The 23,130-nt window shown below is 46.0% G+C and overlaps 1 protein-coding gene across 1 annotated transcript in view; it reads right to left on the minus strand.

Moving 5' to 3' along the window:
- The window catches only part of opn5 (opsin 5), a 105,887-nt gene that overhangs the window by 61,412 nt on the left and 21,345 nt on the right, over positions 1 to 23,130 (minus strand). Inside the window, exon 2 of the mRNA XM_041805950.1 lies at positions 2,836 to 2,955. Within this exon, the coding sequence (XP_041661884.1) occupies positions 2,836 to 2,955 (120 nt within the window). The remainder of the gene's footprint in view (positions 1 to 2,835; positions 2,956 to 23,130) is intronic.

Raw genomic sequence — 23,130 nt, forward strand, 5'->3', positions numbered from 1 at the left:
GTGGACTGACCTGACAAAAGTAGAACTTTCTGGAAGGTGTGTGGCCCGTTATATCTGGCGTTAAAATAACACAGCATTTGATCAAAAGAACATCATGCCAACAGTAAAACATGGTGGTGGCAGTGTGATGGTCTGAGGCTGCTTTGCTGCTTCAGGACCTGGACCACTTGCTGTGATTGATGGAACCAAGAATTCTGATCTCTAAAATCCTGAAGAAGAATGTCCTACCATCAGTTCTTGACCTCAAACTCAAACACTCTTGGGTTATGAAGCAGGACAACGATCCAAACACACCAGCAGGTCCACCTCTGAGCGGTTTAAAAATGAAGGTTTGGAGCAGCCAAGTCAAAGACCGGACTTAGTCATATTAAGATGCTGTGGCGTGGCCTTGAACAGGCTGTTCATACTGGAAAACCCTTCAGTGTGGCTGAATGAAAACTATTCTGCAAAGAAGAGTGGGTCATATTTCCACACAGCAACATGACAGACCAGTTATCACAAACGCTTGTTTGCAGCCAATGGAAGAACCAGTTGTTAGTTCTAAGGGAGATTGGATTTTTCACTCGGGCCAGGAAGGTTTGGATGGCCTTCCCCTTAAAAAATGAAATCCTGATTGAAAAACTGTATTTTGTATTTATTTGGGTTAACTTTAACCTTGCATAGCAGATGGATTCTCCCGTTTCCGTGTTTCTCGCTGGTGAATCCATCTCGCAAAGCTCCCGTCTGAACTGTTTGGGCCCCGTTAGAAAGTGACAGGACCAATCAGCGACGAGGGGCAGTACTTCCAGGCGCGGCGGAGTCATGACGTAAGCAAGCAGCAGCAAGAGGCCGGTGCAAATATGGAGGAAGGGATTAGCGTGGATGCTGCTAAAGCGCCTTCATTAAAAGAAGAACAAAGAACAGCAGTGACTTGTTTTCTTTTCACAAACCACAAAAGTCGTGTGCTGACGTCTACAGTCGCCATGGTTACCATTATACAGTCCTAATGGAGTTTACTCCTTCGGTAGGGGCGCAGCTCACTGGCGGCTACGTCATGTGTTTTGTTGCTCTGATTGGCCCGCAAAGACGTGAAAGACAGAATTTTCATCCAATCACCCTCCGAGTTTCTTTTCAAAGGCTCTACCCTTTCCCAAACACCGTCTATGAGTAGTTTACCAGATGGATGTGTAAAATGAATCCATCCAGGATAGGTTAACTTTGTCTGATTAAAAATGTGTTTGAGGATCTGGAGCATTTGAATGTGATAGATGTGCACAAAAGGAAGAGAAATTATGAAGGGTTTGCATACTTATTCACAGCACTGAATTTGACTCTGTGGTCTGGGATGTATCAAATATACAGCATCATCTAACTCTGTCCTTTCTGGTGGAGCTGTGGAGAGTCTGAGTTTGGGACGTCACAGGATGGAGAGCGAGCAGGAACATGCTCTCTTCTTCTGTTATCGGGTTTTCTTCACCATGTCTCCAAAGGATCCTCCAATTTTGCTGAATAGTACAATAAAGCTAAAAACTTCAATCAATCAACCAGTCTTTGTTTGTATAGCGCCTATTTATATCTGAAGTTATCTAACGACACTTTCCAAAAAGGGCAGGTCTAGACTAGGCTCTCTGATGTGGACTATTATAATAGGCCAGCTTTGATCATTAATATTATTATTAAAACCCTATGATAATAAAGACAGCATTATTCACTTCTGCCATTCTCTCTATTTAGTGATGATGTGGAAGGTGTAGATATGGGAGATCGCTGACCCACTGTGAGGCACTGGTTTGAGCCATTCATGCCAGGAGCCAAATTTCATTTCCAGCCCTGCTGGAGACCTGAGCTGGATGTGAATCTTACAGACTTCAGATTTGCCTTAAGGTTTGTTACTTTGTGTTCATTTTATATTTTATCTGGGCCTCATAACAAGCTCAGTCACATTCCTTCTTATCGTGTGATACCTGGGTTAAAAACAGGATGCATAGCAGCTGCATCACGGCAGCCTGAAGTTTCATTTCAGCTCGCTTTCAAAGCTGATAATGTGGGATCTCTCAAGGAATGATGAAGATGATTATTTTGGATAATTAAAGCTGAAATCAGCAATATCTCTGCCCTTTCAGAGCTTAAATCATGGATCATCAAGTACATTTGTACAAGCGCCAGGTTTTACTTGAAAGGCACTTAAGGGTCAGGACTTCCAAAAAGGAATAAATTTAACTAAATATTTTGCGACATTTTGGTTATATTTTTCTGAGCCTGCCATGTTGTCATTACTGGGTGGGACGCTAAAATCCTGAGTTGTGACTGATGGGGAAACAATAAGGAAGCCGGTCTATTGTGGTGGTTTTGTGGTGGAAAATTGAACTCTCAAATTGGAAAGTGGACATGGAAAACAGCCACTTTAATCATGAACAAATTCATGAGTATGTATTTATCATGATCAAACATTAAGCCAACATTTAAAGCCTTTTGGGATTTTTATAATAACATATATAATATAAACCCCGATATAACTTTCCTCTGCGCATTTTCTGATTTTAAAAATCTTGTCGGGGCCAGATGGGAAGCTGCGGACCTGATATGGCCCCTGGGCCACCAGTTGATGATCACTGTCTTAAATTATAAGAGGAAGTGATTTCTGTCTGCTACATTATTTAAGCTGGTTGAAAGTGCGTTAAAAGTTTCATCCTGTTTCAACCAAATTTAAGCCTGAAAATACAAGAACTTCATGAACCAAGCATGACCCATTTATACAAGTGAAATCAGTCTGTTAAGGACTTTTCATGAAACTCTTTACCTGTCTAATTTTAAACCAACCAGGGAAAGAAGTCAGGGTTTCTGAGAGTGGGGTACCTGAAATGCCAAAGTCGAAGATGGCTAGATTAACAGTCATGAGCTCAGGAGGCTTCAACTTGGTCTTGCGTTTGATGGTCATATAAATGACATAGCCATTCCCTGTGGCAGACATGATCCCTGGAAGAGAGAGACAAGGGTTTCAGATACATTGATGATGCATTCCTTAATCATTCATCACAATAGTTCTGTTTATAGACATTTCAGTGTTCCTAATATGGTAAGTTTTAGGGTCAAGTACCGAAAGGCTGCAAACATATTACCTTGTTTTTGCAACTTGGATAGTTTTTTTTAACCACATGGAATAGCCCCTTTACATGAAATGACACTGGTGTGGGAGTATGTGAGGTTATCAGTGCATTTCTGAATGGTAATTCAGTTAAAGAAGATCTCAGGTAAAAGGACTAATCAACAGTAACCAGGAGTGAAACTAGTTCCTTTCAGCTGTGAGTGACTCAGTCATGTAACACTGGTCTCTGACTATGTCATCCACACCTAAGTGGGGCTTGTATGCTAACTGTGGCGGTTTATAGTGAACATAAAGCTCTTCTGTGCAAAGACCAGCCTCTCTGGGATCTTCATCAGGTGAGGACTTAGGGCTGCAGGTCTGTGTTCATTCACGGCTGCCCTTTGCCTGATGTCATTTATGGCACAGAAACTCTCTGCAGCTCAGGCTCTTGTCAGAGATGCAGCACACCACACAGTTGGCAGGTCTTCAGCAGCTTTCCCCCATCTCCTCTGCTCCTTCATCACCTGATCAACTGTCACATAAGATCCAGTTTGAAGGAGTCTGAAGGGGGCTGTGGGGGGCAGAGTTTCCCCAGGTTGTGGCTCAGATGATCAGATGATGACCGCTTGTGGGGGGTCGAAAGAGCTGAGAAAGTGATTCAGCTCATTAGCCCTGCAGACACTCCCTTCAATGCAGTTCCTCTTCTCATTTCATTAGAAAGCCAGTGATGCCCCCTGAGCCAAACATCCCCCTGTATTTTACTATTCAGTAAAGCCTGAATGTCACTGGTATCCTGAGATAACAGCAGATGTTTGTGGTGTGGACAGAAATGACAACACAGACCTGAATCCACAGCAGATTTGGTTCACACAGAGCATTCCAGGCTATGGCTTCCAGACTCCATGGCCACACGAGACCATCTCCTCCCTGTGCCTACAGTCCCAGGCTGCTGCTGTGATGTTTGCATGGAGGAGATCAAGATCATGATTCAAATCTCTAAGTATCAGAATGATGCTGCTCTGGTGTTTGAAGGGTTGCAGTAAAAGTATGGATGATGCTGCAGCATTACCAAGAGGAAGAATCCAGGCCATGGTAGCCTTTACATGAGACAATTCCCTGGGTAGATATGGATGAAGAGCAGCCACTCACAGCTCTCATGTCCTGGGTGCTGACACACTGCTTCTGGAGATGGATTACACCACAAGGAATTCACAAAGACTGCAAGACTGCACACAGTGCTGCCAGGCCCGCCCACAGGATAAGCTGGGCCCCTGAAAACCCCAGAGAATGGCCCTCCCCAGTAGTGATTTATTGATAACATTAATCAATCATTGTTGGTATAGCACCAATTCATAACTGAAGTTATCTAAAGACCCTTTACAAAGAGGGCAGGTCTAGACCGTTCTCTCTGATGTGACTCATTATAAGAAAACCAGCGTTAATTTATCATAGCAGTGATGTCATGTTGCTCTTAAATTCGATGGAACTGTTTTAGTGACGATAGTAGACATAAGTTCAAAGATGATCAATGAAGGAATAATGGGATTGAAGAGAAAGCTTCATAACATTTATGAGGGTGATGATAGAAATGCAGTTTTAGCTGGACCATGATGATGATGATTATCATTATTATTATTCTCACTGTTACTATGATCTTTGTTATTTTATTATCATTATCATTGTTATTATTATTATATGTATGTGTTGGATCAGTAGCATTGATGCTAGCTAGCATCCTGGCTAACAGTTTCCTCATTTTGGATCTGAAAAGAGTCATGCTATTATTGAAATTATTTATTTGTGCCACTTCATGAACTATTTCAAGACTTTTTCCACCGATTTTTACCAACTATTTTTGCCACTTTAACCCATTTTTGTCACTTTTGGAGACTTTTTGGCACATTTAACCAGGTTTCCCCTCGTTGCCCACTCTTTTCCCTTTTTGCCATTTTAACCAATTTTAGCCACCTTTTTAATCCGATTTTGCAAATTTTAACCAATGTTTGTTGCCTTTTACCATAGTTTGTGATGTTTAACCCTTTTTTGCTACTTTTTGCTCATTGTTGCCACTTTTTTTTTTTGCATGTTTTGGGGAACTTCTTCTCACATTTAACCTTTTTTCCCACTCTTGTCCTTTTTGCCGCTTCCTTTTCCTATTTTGCACATTTAACCAATTTCTGTTGCCTTTCAAATTAATTTAAGACTTTAAACCTGTTCTACCAATTCTTTGTGCCACTTTAACCAAATTTTTGCCCATTTCTGCTGCTTTTTTTACCTATTTTGCAAATTTTGACCAATGTTTGCTGTTTATTGCCCATTTTTTCCACCTCTTTTTTGCCACTTTTAACCCTTTCAAGCCACTTTTTGCTACATTAAACCCATTTCGCCACTTTAACCCATTATTGGGGAACTTTTTCCCCATTTTTTCCCCATTTTTTCCCATTTGTGCTGCTTTCTTTTCTTTATCCATTTTGCTAATTTTAATCAGTGTTCGTTGCCTTTTACTCTAGTTTGTGACGTTCAACCCCTTTTTGCCACTTTTGCCCATTTCTGCTTTTTTTTTTTTACCTATTTTGCAAATTTTGACCAATGTTTGCTGTTTCTTGCCTATTTTTTCGACTTCTGTTTCCATTTTTAACCCTTTCAAGCCACTTTTTTGCACATTTTTGCCATATTTAACCAATTTTGCCACATCTTTTTGCCATTTTTGCCATTGAAACCCATTTATTGTGACCTTCTACTTTTGTCTCTCTTTACATTTATTTAATCATTTGTCATTGAAGTTTCTCTCTTTATTTCCTGTTATCCTGACATCTAAGCACATTATGGCCTTTTTATAAAGTCTGGCTTTACTTTCACCATTTCCTTCAGTGTGCCCATCCACATTGTTAATATCATAAATAAAAAGCTAATTCTGTTTTAAGAAGAGGTGTTTACATTAAAACGGCTATATCCCTACAACATTTAAAGATAAATTATTTCTCATTGCTTTGATAAGAGTGAATATTATTCAGGCTAACAAACAATTTAGTTATCACATCCTATCTTTACAATGGACCGTGGTTTTGCTGACCTCCATGGGCCCTCAGCTGGATTGGACCCCAGAAAGCTCTCCCTTTATCCCCCCTTATGGGCGGCCTTGGATGTTGTCTCTGTCCACAGACAGTGTTTGGAAGCCAGCACTAGTCCTGTTTCAGTCCAGTATCAGCTGATGTCACCCTGTCTGTAAAACACAATGCTGACCTCTCTGTACTCCCTCTCTGGGTCCTAGTGAGCACGCCCACCTAGTCAGCTTTGTCTGCTAAGGAACTAAAGGTAACCCAGGTTTGCCTAAACTACAACTCTGTGCCTCGTCTTGTCCATTATACCGTCAAAACTCTGCTCTCTCTCACAGGTATCTGCTTGTCTTGGACTGATCAGCTGATTGTGAGTCTTAACAGTGTTATTGTTGTGGTGGTTCTGAAGCTGTAGAATACACACTCTACATACACAGATGATAAAAAACTACACTGGAAGCTGCAGCTACAGGCATGGTGCCATCTTATAAAAACAGCTATGATGTCTAAAGGATGTCAGTGCATTTGTTTTCATTGAAACTGCAAAGCTTTGATAGAAATAGGAACAGATCGCTGTCTCATCTCCTAAAGGAAAATGTGAATTCCCTCCATATGAACAAATCTAGATCCTCAGCAGCTCTCTCTCTTCTGTTGGCTGTTTAAACGCCACAAATGATACATGACAAGTAAAAGCTTCAGGCTAGTAAACACCCTATAGGAGCGCCATGTTCTTACCATTTAAAGAAACAAGGTCATTTTCCAGAGTTCATCCTCTTAATTAGCCTTAATATGGGAGAGATGTGGAGGAGAAAATATCACTGAATGGTAATTGATTGCTCAACACCCATTCCTACTCTGTGTTAACGCTGCAAACTCAGGAGGAGTTAAACACTAAGGTGACAGAACCTCTGATCACATGTTAGAGTCAGTCCAGATTATTGTAACTACAACAGCAGGACAAGAATGCAGCAGCATGCAGAGGTCTAGGTCAACACGTAAAAATCATTCATCGATCCACAGTGTTTTCAGCACAGTGAACATGTTAAGTCTAATGTGAAGTGGCACATCAACCCTAACAGGGTTTGCCGTATTCTTTAACTGCTGACGTGTAAAATATGCTTGAGAAAACAACATGCAACATTGTTATGGCTTCAGGGATGTATGGACTAAACAACATCGACTTATCTGTCTGAATATAAGCTACATGCCATGTCAGACATGCATGAAAATCTTTATCAACATTTGAATCAATCAATCCACGTTTAAACACAAGGCTTAAGATATACCTGTTCAGGGTTTACTTTATGACAGTCAGCTCCGCCAACAGATTAGAGAAGACCCCCCTGAAAATGACTCCGACATGGAAAACCTAAACTACTACAACTACCCAGTAGTTTTTCTTTATATTGCACAAACTCAACCCAGCCCCACTGCCTCCTATTCCTCTAATTTACCCTCTTGGAAAAATGTGTGTTGGAGGGCCAGTAAGTTTAAAACAAATCAACAATAGAGTATGGAGTCAAAATTACTAAGTAAATAAATAAAAATATGAAATTTTACCAATTACAGTATTATAAATGAAAGTAAACTAACCACTTCCTCTGAACTACGTGTACTGCACATCTTCTTCCTCATGCAGTTCTTCTCCATCTAAACTAAGACGCTATCTTTCCCTGGTAAGAGCAGAGTCTGCTCCTCACTCATCAATCAATCATGTGACCATCCACGCAGAATGGGCAGGGCCAGGCATGCCAGCCCCACCTCCAAGCGCTGCGTGGCCACACCACAAATGTTTGTCTGTTGGCCCTGATGAAGAACAACCTGGTTGGAACATGCTGGCTTATTAAATGATGTAGTTGTTATAATTTTAAGTGTTTGCTTCCTCGTGTTTTACATTTTATCAGGGTTGGAGTGCCTGTTTTTCCTTTAATATTGGATTAAAAAAAGATAATTGTAAGAGAATATGTAATTATTTGTTTTTCATTTATAACCAACAGCCCAAACTTCTGCATTTATTGTTTCAGGAAAGGGTGCTCAATAGTCAAAGTAAGAAAAAGTGATGACTGACAATCATTGCAATCTGTTTATTTGCATCTTACACAGCGCCCCAGCTTTTTTGGAATGGGGTTGTACTTTATACGTACAGTAGGACAAACTGGATCCTGCCTGAGTGTCTAAACACGCTCACATTGATGAGCAGTGATGAGAGGCGGCCGTGCCCCGTCCAGCATAGATCATTCTGTAGGTACAGGTACAGCAGCGGCCACAGAAGAACAACACCGTCTTTACATGACAGATTAAATTACACTGAGAATTATATAGAGAGATGGTTTCACAGGGAACTATGCCATGTAAAAAAAGAGTAATCCAGATAAGGGTATAAGTCATTCTTAAATCACAACGTTGTTTCACGCTCGTAAGCGTCTGTTTGGTTCTACAGCCAATAAAAAATGTGCATTCGGCTTGCTGTTGGGTAAACCCTCTCCCTGCTTCCCTCCACATTTCCTCTTCAGTTATGCTTTTCATAAACGATGATTTAGTTCTGATAGCCACTCATAACATGCCATACCAGAGGCAGCTGATTACTGGTTAAAAGACATCTTAGTGGGAACGCTTGCAGGCGAAGCATCCAGAGAGCTGATCTCAGCCTGGATGGAACATTTCATCTGAATGAGGGCAGGATAGCGAGTCCACAAATCAGTGTAAGGTTAATCGTTGACAAAGCTTAGTGCCGATGGAGAATGTGCATCACTTTGTAACCAGCTGGACCAGATTGTTTCTGTGAGATTACTGTCATTATTGTGGGATGTGAAATGCTGAAGGTAAATTGTGTAGAAGTGTGAGCGATGAATACAGATTTTATGACTAAAGGCCGGCTCTGACTACATGATTTTATTGGTCGTTCACGACGGCAGTCCTGGCCGACAGCCTGGCCGCAGATATTGTGCTGACATCTCCACCATGGCTGTGTGCAAGATCAAAGGCTGTTGAGGGGGCGGAGTCAAGGAGTGCCAATCACTCCACAACAGAAGCACTCTGTGACTGTAGCGGTCTTTAGCTCATAAAAGGAAAACAAGAAAAACTATGATTGGATTACAGTTAACAGTTATGGACGTATTAAGAGAATATGATCCGGTTCTTCTTCAGATAGAACTGATGTAAAGAGAAAAAAAGAAAATTAAATTAAAGGGTCACGTTAGTTCCCTGGATGGAGATAAAGTAAGGGTTCTTGTAAGATGTAGAGATAAAGGATTCACACTGTTGCGTCAAACCAGACGATGAACGTTTCTGACATGCTAGTCTTGGTGAGTCGTGGTCTTGGACGTGTTGTTAATTGCTTCACACTACAGGACCATTTGTGGTTCCTGATGTTCCAAATCGGGCCCGAGGTTTGATGTTCATTGCAGTCAGGCCAAAATCTGGCTGAAATGTTTGGGTTGTTTACAACAACACCATGTCAGACTTGGTCAACAGCTTGATGGAAAAAGAATTGTTGCCACTTTAATTTAATCAATTGAAAACCAGTTTTGAGTCCATATGAAGACATTCTTATCTTGCAGGAGTGAATGTGTGTTAGTTTCAAGGTTCATTTTCTGAGCCTTATCTCAAGATACATGGGGCTCAAAGTTCATAGACTCATCTTAGGTGTACTCTGTTATCTTGTTATGCCCTGCTCCACCACATGACAACCATCTGTGGACACAGTCTGACAGTTCACCTCCACGTCTTACGGCATAGGTCTTGTTTGTCACACGGTATATAAACTCTGTCATTCTGACAATAAATCGGAGAGAACTGATCTGAACCAGAGCACTTGTTTGCGAGTCGTCTTTTCTCTTCCCTCAGATCTGGGATGTGGGCTAGGCCCTCCAGTTTTATGTAGGCTCGGCCTACCGTAATATAGGCTCAGCCTATGGGAAAGTAGCATTATTCCATTTGGCATAAAAAGTGGGATCCAGAGCGTCATCGGACTGTGGGCTGAACAATAAAGTCAAAGGTCCACCTAGTGCAAAACTCATCAATCCTTCCAGCAGCATAGTCAGACGGCAGCTGTGGAGAAGAGGTGTGAGACGTAGCCTTTCATTCATAAAAGAAGGAAACAAACAGGAAACAATCATGATTGGATCATGGATTATGATAACAGTTATGGGTGTATCAAGAGGTGAATGTCTGTCATCAGACGAATCTATCTTGCAAAGTTCCGGTCTAAAATGGTTGTGCCAGATTTGAGAACAGACAGGAACAGCCAGCATCAGAATGAGGCAGAAGCTAATTGGTAATGATGGCTGCCACCTGTAAATGACTCAGATGTACAGGAGCGAAGAACTGTACTGAAGACTTTTGGTGACAAAGAAGTTTTATCTCTCCTCCCAATCTGCTATGACGAGTCTGCGGTAGTTCTGGGTGGGGTTTAGTTTTATTGCAAGCCAGTAGTTATGAGTGCTGTCTGTGAAGCTGTTAGCGCAGACGTAGCTTTAGCTACAGTTTCATTCAGATCTTAATTAATGTACTTTAAAAGGCACACGTTTTATAAGGTTTTATGTCCTTTATTAATAAAGAAAATTTCACTATACAGTTGCTAGAAAAAGTATGTGAACCCTTTGAGATTTCTTGGATTTCTGCATAAATTGGTCATCAAATGTGTTCTGATCTTCATCTAATTCACAACAATAGACAAACAGTCTGCTTAAACTAATACTGCACAAAAAATATGTTTTCATGTTTTTATTGAACAAAACATGTAAACATTCAAAGTGCAGGGTGGAAAAGTATGTGAACCCCTAGGCTAATGACTGATTGACCCTCCTTTGGCAGCAATCAAACATTTACTGTAGTTGCAGATCAGACCTGCACAACGGTCAGGAGGAATTTTGGAACATTCCTCTTTACAAAACTGTTTCAGGTCAGCAATATTCTTGGGATGTCTGGTGTGCATTGCTCTCTTGAGGTCATGCCACAGCATCTCAATGGGGCTGAGGTCAGGACTCTGACTGGGCCACTCCAGAAGGTGTATTTTCTTCTGTTGAAGCCATTCTGTTGTTGATTTACTTCTATGCTTTGGGTCGTTGTCCTGTTGCATCACCCATCCTCTGTTGAGCTTCAGTTGGTGGACAGATGGTCTTAAGTTTTCCTGCAAAATGTCTCGATAAAATTGGGAATTCATTTTTCCATCAATGACAGCAATCCATCCAGGCCCTGAGGCAGCAAAGCAGCCCCAAACCATGATGGCCCCTCCACCATATTTCACAGCTGGGATGAGGTTTTGATGTTGGTGTGCTGTGCCTTTTTTTCTCCACACATAGCGTTGTGTGTTCCTTCCAAACAACTCAATTTTGGTTTCATCTATGGACAGAATATTTTGCCAGTAGTGCTGTGGAACATCCAGGTGCTCTTTTGTAAACTTCAAATGTGCAGCAATGTTTTTTTTGGACAGCAGTGGCTTCCTCCGTGGTGTCCTCCCATGAACGCCATTCTTGTTTAATGTTTTACTTATTGTAGATTTGTCAACACAAATGTTAGCATGTGCCAGAGACTTCTGTAAGTCTTTAGCTGACACTCTAGGAGTCTTCTTCACCTCATTGAGCATTCTGCGCTGTGCTCTTGCAGTCATCTTTACAGGACGACCACGCCTAGGGAGAGTAGCAACAGTGCTGAACCTTCTCCATTTGTAGACAGTCTGTCTTACCGTGGACACATGAACATCAAGGCTTTTAGAGATACTTTTGGAACCCTTTCCAGCTTCATACAAGTCAACAATTATTGATCATAGGTCTTCTGAGAGCTCTTTTGTGCCAGGCATGGTTCACGTTAGGCAATGCTTCTTGAGAAGAGCAAACTCCAAACTGGTGTGTGTTTATAGGGCAGGGCAGCTTTAACCAACACATCCAATCTCATCACATTGATTGGACTCCAGGTTGGCTGACTCCTGGCTCCAATTAGCTCTTGGAGAAGTCATTAGCCTATGGGTTCACATACTTTTTCCACCCTGCACTGTGAATGTTTAGATGTTTTGTTCAATAAAAACATGAAAACATATCATTTTTTGTGCAGTAATAGTTTAAGCAGACTGTGTTTGTCTAATGTTGTGAATTAGATGAAGATCGGAACATATTTGATGACCAATTTATGCAGAAACCCAAGAAATCCCAAAGGGTTCACATACTTTTTCTAGCATCTGTAACTACACTATATTACCTAAAGTACTGACTCACCCATTCAAATAATGTAAATCAGGTGTTCCAATCACTTCCATGTCCACAGGTGTATAAAATCATCACCTAGGCATGCAGACTGTTTCTACAAACATTAGTGAAAGAATGGCTCGCTCTCAGGAGCTCAGTGAATTCCAGCGTGGTACTGTGAAAGGATGCCACCTGTGCAACAAGTCCAGTGGTGACATTTCCTGGCTCCTAAATATTCCACAGTCAACTGTCAGTGGTATTAGAACAAAGTGGAAGCCATTGGGAAGGATAGACACTCAGCCACCAAGTGGTAGGCCACGTAAAATGATGGAGCAGGGTCAGAGGATGCTGAGGTCATAGTGCGCAGAGGTGGCCAACTTTCTGCAGAGCCAATGGCTACAGACCTCCAAACTTCATGTGGCCTTCAGATTAGCTCAAGAACAGTGGTAGAGAGCTTCATGGAATGGGTTTCCATGGTAACAGCTGCATCTAAGCCATACATCACCAAGTGCAATTCAAAGCGTCAGATGCAGTGGTGTAAAGCACGCTGCCACTGCACTATAGAGCAGTGGAGACGCCTTCTCTGGAGTGACCAATTGTGCTTCTCCATCTGGCAATCTGATGGACCAGTCTGGGTTTGGCAGTTGCCAGGAGAACGGTACTTGTCTGACTGCATTGTGTCAAGTGTAAAGTTTGGTGGAGGGGGGATTATGGTGTGGGCTTGTTCTTCAGGAGCTGGGCTTGGCCCCTTAGTTCCAGTCAAAGGAACTCTGAATGCTTTAGCATACCAAGAGATTCTGGACAATTCCATGCTCCCAACTTTGTGGGAACAGTTTTGGGATGGCCCCTTCCTGTTCCAACATGACTGTGCACCAGTGCACAAAGCAAGGTCCATAAAGACATGGAGGAGAGAGTTTGGTGTGGATCAACTTGACTGGCCTGCACAGAGTCCTGACCTAAACCCCAGAGAACACCTTTGGGATGAATTAGAGCGGAGACTGAGAGCCAGGCCTTCTGGTCTCCACAAATGCGCTTCTGGAAGAATGGTCAAACATTCCCATAAACACACTCCTAAACCTTGTGGAAAGCCTTCCCAGAAGAGTTGAAGCTGTTAGAGCTGCAAAGGGTGGACCCACGTCAGATTAAACCCTATGGATTAAGAATGGGATGTCACTGAAGTTCAAATGAGAGTCAAGGCAGGTGAGCCAATACTTTTGGCAATATAGCGTGTATCACAGGAAGAAGAGCTATTGCAATGTCAGTTTTGTCCTACAGTCACAGAGAACAGAAAGCTAATTCCTACAGCTGCTGTTTTCAACCCCACAGAGGACTGCTTAGTCTTCCAGCTTTCACCTTTACTCCACTAATTCAAAGTGAAGGTTGAATTTATTAAATCTAATCTGTTGGATGTTACACTTTGGCTGCAACTACTCAAAGCAGGATTCTGGGTGGGGGTGGGGGGGTTTGTTTGGATCTGTCAACTCCAGTAGCTCAATCTTAATGTACCTGGCATGATCGCTCCTGGATAAAGATTTGCTGCCTGGTTCCTCTGATGAAGTGAAGCTGGTTTAGTGCAACGGTTCTCAACGTTGGGCAGGGACCCCATTGGGGTCGCAAGACACTGAGACAGGGTCTCCAGATACTATGATAAAAACATAGGAATATATTTTTAACTTACACTGTTGCCACTTTACACCAGTTTTTCCAGATTTCAACCCGTTGTCATCACTTTTCTCCCACTATTTTGCCAACGTTAACACATTTTTGCCACTTGAAACTCATTTTTTGACAGTTTTAAACCCCTTCCACCACTTTTTTTTGTTTGTTTTTTTGCCACTTTCAAACCAATTCTTGCCACTCTCTACCAATTGTTGGCTCTGTTGACCCATTGTTGCCACTATTAACCTCTCTTTATTTTTTACCACCTATCCATTTTTTGGCACTTCTTGCCCATTTCTGCTACTCTTAAACTCCAATTTCCCCACCTTTCCCAGCATTTTTTGCCATTATTAACTCATTTAAGCTTTTTTAATGTATTTTAATTCTGTTTTAATTGAAAGGATAACATTTTAAGAGGGCTACTTGCTGAACAAATGAATTAAAAAGATATTTGTTTCTTGATAAGAGCCATTTTTCCCCCCTAATGGGCAGCCTTGAACGTGCATGACTGTGTTCAGCCACCTTCAGTTGCAGTGGGGGTCCCGGATCTCTGACACCTTTAATCTGGGGCTCGCAGGCTGAAGATGTTGAGAATCCCTGGTTTAGTGTACATGAGCATGACACAGTAAGCCAGCTGCACCAGTAAGGGGACATCTGCTAATACTCTGAGTTGGCTGTTACAGGAAGAGGACTGCTTGATTATTCATTTGGCATTACTGCACATATTTTCATACTTCCTGACCAAACAAGGAACTCCCTCAGAGAGGAAATATGAGCCTCCTATCAAGTTACCTTGCTGAGAAATTTCTAGCATTTATCATCGTTGAAGAGAGCTCAAATAAAACAGTGACACCAAAGATTAAAGAAATGGCACACAGGAGGATGAAAAAAGGTGAAATTATCCCAGAAAAATTCCTACAACAAAAACTGTGGTGACTTTTCCTATGCCAGGAACACGTAAATGCTTCAGCACAGGAAAGGTGAGTTTTTTTCATGATTAATGCTGTCAAAAATTTTGTGCCATAACTTTGGATTGAACTTTTGTCCATCTTTTAGATTAAGGAGCACATGCTCATCCATCAGCAATGGAGAGAAAGTTTTCAGATGAATGAATCCCGGTCCAGTATGACCCATGAGAAAGGGATTCATGAAACCTTTCACCACCACTATAGAGCTGCTGCAAGAGAAAAACTGATCTATGGCTGCAGATTAACCTCTTATGAACTGAACATAATCCAGATAATAATAGGGAGGATTGTTGAGTCAATAACATTGCTACACCAACAGCTTGATTTCATGAAAAATTTAAAATTCTACTTTTCCAAGGAATCTCGTCTCTGAGCTCAGACAGGATTGTTGACAGGCACAGGAGAAGGCTACAGAAAAATGTCTGCAACACTCAAGGTTCCCAAGAGTTCAGTGGCCTCCAGAATATCCTGTGGAAGAAGTTTGACACAACCAGGACTCTTCTAAGAGCTGGTCATCCGGCCAAACTGAGCAATCGGGGGAGAATGATGCACTGAAATTCTACAGAAGCCATACTTATCACAGAGCTGGAGCAATTTCCTGCCCAGCAACAGCAGATGGAAAGCTGCAATGGGATCTGTTAATTTAACCCTCTACATGCTAACACAAAAACAGGTGTGTATTTTATAAGAAACATGTTTTAGACGGTCAAGATTATAAAAAAGTTTGATCTAATGACTTTTCTCTAAAATATTTGGGCTCTCTCAGAGAGCTTAAAGCAGGGGTCAAACTCAGTGCTTCAGTGGGCAGATTTGCTCCAGCGATGCATCCTGAGGGTCAGACTCATGCAGCTCTTATTTACCAGTCAACGAGGGCTCCGTGTTTACTCACACTAAAGAGTTAGCTACTTAGACAGAGGGTCCAACGGCAGTAGATCTGGACAATCAGACAGTATTACATAACAATTCTTACTTATGTTTTAGATTTTATTTTTTAGAGTCATTTCATAGGGCTGGGTATCACCACTAGTTGTCTGAATCAATACAACTCTGATTCAGATTCATGACTCCATTTTAATCCAAATCTATTCATGTATGTTTTAGTTTTTGCTTGAACATAAGAGATGTTCTCAGAGAACAGAGATGTTCTCAGAAATAGCACAAGGAATCCTCCAACTGGGCACATTATTAAAAATATTAAGGTCTGCATTTAAAGTCGACCTGAAACTTGAAGTATTTCTAGAATGTTTTACCTCCTTGCATGCCTAGCTCGCTCCGTCTTTGTTTGTTAAATCCAAAATGTATCCTGATATCCTCTTAAGTTTGATGGAGCTCCAGACGAGCAGAGCTTCCAGGCTCCACTGTGTTTGTTTTTGTCACATCCCCTGGTTAAACACAGATAAGTCATGTTTTTTCCCTCATGTTTCCCAGTGTTTTCACATTTCCCATGTCTCTGTTTCAGTTTCTACTTCCTGCTCCTCCCTGCATATGGATGGTTTTCCTCCTTGACTGTCTGATGCCTTTTACCTGATGATCACGGTCTGGGCTGTCCCCCAGCCTCCTTGTGTATAAACTAATCACAAGGAAATTTTGGTTTGGTAGACTTTTTTCTTTGTTGTGACAATCCTTCTTAGTAATACATATTAAAAAGCCTGTATATTTGCCTTTTAAATGGTGCCACATGGCACCGTGGGATGAGCAGCAGAGCTGAGCATGTTGGTTGTGCCCATGCAAAGTCTTGCAATCTTCTCTGCCAATGCCATGGACCCTTGTTTGGTGGATTGGATGATAGACATACTGGCAATTCAATTTATTCATTAAACAAACAGGAGCCTCAGTAGGGTGTGAAGGAACCACACACCTCCTCCTCATGCTGGTCACCAGCCTGGCTCCTCCTCCTCCTCACATGCTGATCACCAGCCTGGCTCCTCCTCCTCCTCATGCTGATCACCAGCCTGGATCCTCCTCCTCCTCATGCTGGTCACCAGCCTGGCTCCTCCTCCTCATGCTGGTCACCAGCCTGGCTCCTCCTCCTCATGCTGATCACCAGCCTGGCTCCTCCTCCTCCTCATGCTGATCACCAGCCTGGATCCTCCTCCTCCTCATGCTGGTCACCAGCCTGGCTCCTCCTCCTCATTCTGATCACCAGCCTGGCTCCTCCTCCTCATGCTGGTCACCAGCCTGGCTCCTCCTCCTCATTCTGATCACCAGCCTGGCTCCTCCTCCTCATGCTGGTCACCAGCCTGGATCCTCCTCCTCATGCTGGTCACCAGCCTGGCTCCTCCTCCTCATGCTGATCACCAGCCTGGCTCCTCCTCATGCTGATCACCAGCCTGGCTCCTCCTCCTCATGCTGGTCACCAGCCTGGCTCCTCCTCCTCATGCTGGTCACCAGCCTGGCTCCTCCTCATGCTGATCACCAGCCTGGCTCCTCCTCCTCATGCTGGTCACCAGCCTGGCTCCTCCTCATGCTGATCACCAGCCTGGTCACACACTGCTGTGGGATGGCATCCCATTCTTCATCCAGCAGTAGTCATTAGTCAGCCAGCGTGGTTGTGTTGGTCACTCTGGTATCAACAGCACGCCCAAGCTGATCCCTTGTGTTCAACGGGGCTGAGGTCAGGACTGCTGGCAGGACATTCCATCCACTCCACTCCCAAACTCTGGAGGTAGTCTGTGATAAACCCCACTGTGTGGGGGCGAGCTACGTCCTCATGGAGGAAAGAGGTCAGTCCCAGACTGTGAAGATATGGAAAGGTCACTGGTTGCAGGATCTCATCCCCATCTCTCTCTGCATCGAGATTTCCTTCAACAATGACAGGCTTCGTTTTTCCAGAGAGGGAGATGTCAACACACTGCCTCCACCTAAAGACGTTACTCTATCAGTGCAGCGATCAGCATAGCTTTTTCCACGTCTTCTCCACACTTTGACCCTACAATCTGACTGCCATAGGCAGAATCTGGACTCACTGCTGAACAAATCAGGTGCCAGTCAGGACCTGAGGGACCAGAAGCTCACAACATGAGTCAATAGCAACCACAAAAACAGTTTCACAATGGCAGAGATCTGGCAAATTTTTCATGGGTGCATCCCACATACTCAGCTCTGCTGCTCATCCCATGTTCCTTACTAATGTGGCTCCATTTAAAAGGGAAATAAACAGGTTTTCCAAAGTTTTAAGATTTATTGCAAACAAAGAAATAATCCATCAAACACAAATTTCCTTTTTATACCTCAGTTCTATCCTTCTGTGCAAGATCACCTTGTGAATTTTCAGCAGTATAACCTTTGAGCCTTCTTTCCTAGTGTGTTTTCTCACTGTTTTTTTGCCAGCTGATTTTGTACCTGTACCAGGGGATTTTTCCTGTTATTCTAACTGACCTCCTGGTACTGATTCTTCATGAATGGATTTGTCATTTTTGCATTCAGCAAGTCTTACTTTTGGGTGCTTTGGCAAGCGTTAGTTTTAAGGCAATTGAGGATGACAATAATAAAAATGACTACATCACACACAGAAACCATTTTTACTGTGTCTGAGTACGCACATTCATGTGAACATGTGTAGTGTGAGAATCTAGAAACATTAGCTAGGCCCCAGTGGGTGGGGCAGACATTTCCAGGACAGTCTGGCCCGTCATGCTCCTCCCAGGCTGGGGCAGACATTTCCAGGACAGTCTGGCCCGTCATGCTCCTCCCAGGGTGGGGCAGACCATCCAGGACAGTCTGGCCTGTCATGCTCCTCCCAGGGTGGGGCAGACATTTCCAGGACAGCCTGGCCAATCATGCTCCTCCCAGGGTGGGTCAGATATTTGAAGGAAATTCTGGCCCGTCATGCTCCTCCCAGGCTGCGTCAGACATTTCAAGGACAGTCTGGTCCGTGATGCTCCTCCCAGGGTGGGTCAGATATTTGAAGGGCAGTCTGGCCCGTCATGCTCCTCCCAGGGTGGGGCAGACAGTCCAAGGACAGTCTGGCCTGTGATGCTCCTCCCAGGGTGGGGCAGACATTTCCAGGACAGTCTGAACTGTCATGCTCTTCCCAGGATGGGGCAGACAGTCCAAGGACAGTCTGGCCTGTGATGCTCCTCCCAGGGTGGGGCAGACATTTCCAGGACAGTCTGGCCTGTGATGCTCCTCCCAGGGTGGGGCAGAATTTTGGGGGACAGTCTGGCCCGTCATGTTCCTCCCAGCCTGGGGAAGACATTCCAAGGACAGTCTGGCCTGTCATGCTCCTCCCAGGGTGGGGCAGACATTTCCAGGACAGTCTGGCCCGTCATGCTCCTCCCAGGGTGGGGCAGACATTTCCAGGACAGTCAGGCCCGTCATGCTCCTCCCAGGGTGTGGCAGACATTTCAAGGACAGTCTGGGCCTGTGATGCTCCTCCCAGGGTGGGGCAGATATTTCCAGGACAGTCTGGCCCGTCATGCTCCTCCCAAGCTTGGGAAGACATTTCCAGGACAGTCTGGCTCGTCATGCTCCTCCCAGGGTGGGGCAGACATTTCCAGGACAGTCAGGCCCGTCATGCTCCTCCCAGGGTGTGGCAGACATTTCAAGGACAGTCTGGGCCTGTGATGCTCCTCCCAGGGTGGGGCAGATATTTGAAGGACAGTCTGGCCCGTCATGCTCCTCCCAGGCTTGGGAAGACATTTCCAGGACATTCTGGCCTGTCATGCTCCTCCCAGGGTGGGGCAGATATTTGAAGGACAGTCTGGCCCGTCATGCTCCTCCCAGGCTGGGGCAGACATTCCAAGGAGAATTGGGCCTGTCATGCTCCTCCCAGGCTGGGGCAGACATTTCCAGGACAGTCTGGCCTGTCATGCTCCTCCCAGGGTGGGGCAGACATTTCCAGGACAGTCTGGCCTGTCATGCTCCTCCTAGGGTGTGGCAGACATTTCAAGGACAGTCTGGCCTGTGATGCTCCTCCCAGGGTGGGGCAGACATTTCCAGGACAGTCAGGCCCGTCATGCTCCTCCCAGGGTGTGGCAGACATTTCAAGGACAGCCTGGGGCTGTCATGCTCCTCCCAGGGTGGGGCAGATATTTGAAGGACAGTCTGGCTCGTCATGCTCCTCTCAGGCTGGGGCAGACATTTCCAGGACAGTCTGGCCCGTCATGCTCCTCCCAGGGTGGGGCAGATATTTGAAGGACAGTCTGGCCTGTCATGCTCCTCCCAGGATAGGGAAGACAGTCCAAGGACAGTCTGGCCTGTGATGCTCCTCCCAGGGTGGGGCAGACATTTCCAGGACAGTCTGGCCTGTCATGATCCTCCCAGGGTGGGGCAGACATTTCCAGGACAGTTGGGCCCATCATGCTCCTCCCAGGCTGGGGCAGACCATCCAGGACAGTCTGGCCCGTCATGCTCCTCCCAGGCTGGGGCAGACATTTCCAGGACAGTCATGCTCGTCATGCTCCTCCCAGGGTGGGGCAGACATTTCCAGGACAGTTGGGCCTGTCATGCTCCTCCTAGGCTGTGTCAGACATTTCAAGGACAGTCTGGTCCCTGATGCTCCTTCCTCCCAGGGTGGGGCAGACATTTCCAGGACAGTCTGGCCCGTCATGCTCCTCCCAGGGTGGGGCCGATATTTCCAGGACAGTCTGGCCTGTCATGCTCCTCCCAGGGTGGGGCAGACATTTCCAGGACAGTCTGGCCTGTGATGCTCCTCCCAGGGTTGGGCAGAATTTTGGGGGACAGTCTGGCCCGTCATGTTCCTCCCAGCCTGGGGAAGACATTCCAAGGACAGTCTGGCCTGTCATGCTCCTCCCAGGGTGTGGCAGACATTTCCTGGACAGTTGGGCCTGTGATGCTCCTCCCAGGCTGGGGCAGACATTTCCAGGACAGTCTGGCCTGTGATGCTCCTCCCAGGCTGCGGCAGACATTTCCAGGACAGTCTGGCCTGTGATGCTCCTCCTAGGGTGTGGCAGACATTTCCAGGACAGTCTGGCCTGTCATGCTCCTCCCAGGCTGCGGCAGACATTTCCAGGACAGTCTGGCCCGTCATGCTCCTCCCAGGGTGGGACAGACATTTCCAGGACAGTCTGGCACATCATGCTCCGCCCAGGGTGGGGCAGATATTTGAAGGACAGTCTGGCCTGTCATGCTCCTCCCAGGATAGGGAAGACAGTCCAAGGACAGTCTGGCCTGTGATGCTCCTCCCAGGGTGGGGCAGACATTTCCAGGACAGTCTGGCCTGTCATGCTCCTCCCAGGGTGGGGCAGACATTTCCAGGACAGCCTGGCCCGTCATGCTCCTCCCAGGCTGGTGCAGACCATCCAGGACCGTCTGGCCCGTCATGCTCCTCCTAGGCTGGGGCAGACATTTCCAGGACAGTCATGCTCGTCATGCTCCTCCCAGGGTGGGGCAGACATTTCCAGGACAGTTGGGCCTGCAATGCTCCTCCTAGGCTGTGTCAGACATTTCAAGGACAGTCTGGTCCGTGATGCTCCTTCCTCCCAGGGTGGGGCAGACATTTCCAGGACAGTCTGGCCTGTCATGCTCCTCCCAGGGTGGGGCAGATATTTCCAGGACAGTCTGGCCCGTCATGCTCCTCCCAGGGTGGGGCAGACAATCCAGGACAGTCTGGCCCGTCATGCTCCTCCTAGGGTGGGGCAGACATTTCAAGGACAGTCTGGTCTGTGATGCTCCTCCCAGGGTTGGGCAGATTTTTGAAGGACAGTCTGGCCCGTCATGCTCCTCCCAGGCTGGGGCAGACATTCCAAGGACAGTTGGGCCTGTGATGCTCCTCCCAGGCTGCGGCAGACATTTCCAGGACAGTCTGGCCTGTCATGCTCCTCCCAGGGTGGGGCAGACATTTCCAGGACAGTCTGGCCTGTCATGCTCCTCCCAGGGTGGGGCAGATATTTGAAGGACAGTCTGGCCCGTCATGCTCCTCCCAGGGTGGGGCAGATATTTGAAGGGCAGTCTGGCCCGTCATGCTCCTCCTAGGGTGTGGCAGACATTTCAAGGACAGTCTGGCCCGTCATGCTCCTCCCAGGGTGGGGCAGACATTTCCAGGACAGTCTGGTCTGTCATGCTCCTCCCAGGGTGGGGCAGACATTCCAAGGACATCCTGGCCTGTGATGCTCCTCCCAGGCTGGGGAAGACATTTCCAGGACAGTCTGGCCCGTTATGCTCCTCCCAGGCTGGGGCAGACATTTCCAGGACAGTCATGCTCGTCATGCTCCTCCCAGGGTGGGGCAGACATTTCCAGGACAGTTGGGCCTGCAATGCTCCTCCCAGGCTGTGTCAGACATTTCAAGGACAGTCTGGTCCGTGATGCTCCTTCCTCCCAGGGTGGGGCAGACATTTCCAGGACAGTCTGGCCTGTCATGCTCCTCCCAGGGTGGGGCAGATATTTCCAGGACAGTCTGGCCCGTCATGCTCCTCCCAGGGTGGGGCAGACAATCCAGGACAGTCTGGCCTGTCATGCTCCTCCCAGGCTGCGGCAGACATTTCCAGGACAGTCTGGCCTGTCATGCTCCTCCCAGGGTGGGGCAGACATTTCCAGGACAGTCTGGCCTGTCATGCTCCTCCCACGGTGGGGCAGATATTTGAAGGACAGTCTGGCCCGTCATGCTCCTCCCAGGGTGGGGCAGAGATTTGAAGGGCAGTCTGGCCCGTCATGCTCCTCCGAGGGTGTGGCAGACATTTCAAGGACAGTCTGGCCCGTCATGCTCCTCCCAGGGTGGGGCAGACATTTCCAGGACAGTCTGGTCTGTCATGCTCCTCCCAGGGTGGGGCAGACATTCCAAGGACATCCTGGCCTGTGATGCTCCTCCCAGGCTGGGGAAGACATTTCCAGGACAGTCTGGCCCGTTATGCTCCTCCCAGGCTGGGGCAGACATTTCCAGGACAGTCTGGCCCGTCATGCTCCTCCCAGGGTGGGGCAGACATTTCCAGGACAGTCTGAACGGTCATGCTCTTCCCAGGATGGGTAAGACAGTCCAAGGACAGTCTGGCCTGTGATGCTCCTCCCAGGGTGGGGCAGAATTTTGGGGGACAGTCTGGCCTGTCATGCTCCTCCCAGGGTGGGGCAGACATTTCCAGGACAGTCTGGCCTGTCATGCTCCTCCCAGGCTGCGGCAGACATTTCCGGGTCAGTCTGGCCCGTCATGCTCCTCCCAGGCTGGGGCAGACATTTCCAGGACAGTCTGGTCCGTGATGCTCCTTCCTCCCAGGGTGGGGCAGACATTTCCAGGACAGTCTGGCCT

Source organism: Cheilinus undulatus, linkage group 14 (assembly GCF_018320785.1).
Source record: "Cheilinus undulatus linkage group 14, ASM1832078v1, whole genome shotgun sequence".
Lineage (NCBI taxonomy): Eukaryota > Metazoa > Chordata > Actinopteri > Labriformes > Labridae > Cheilinus > Cheilinus undulatus.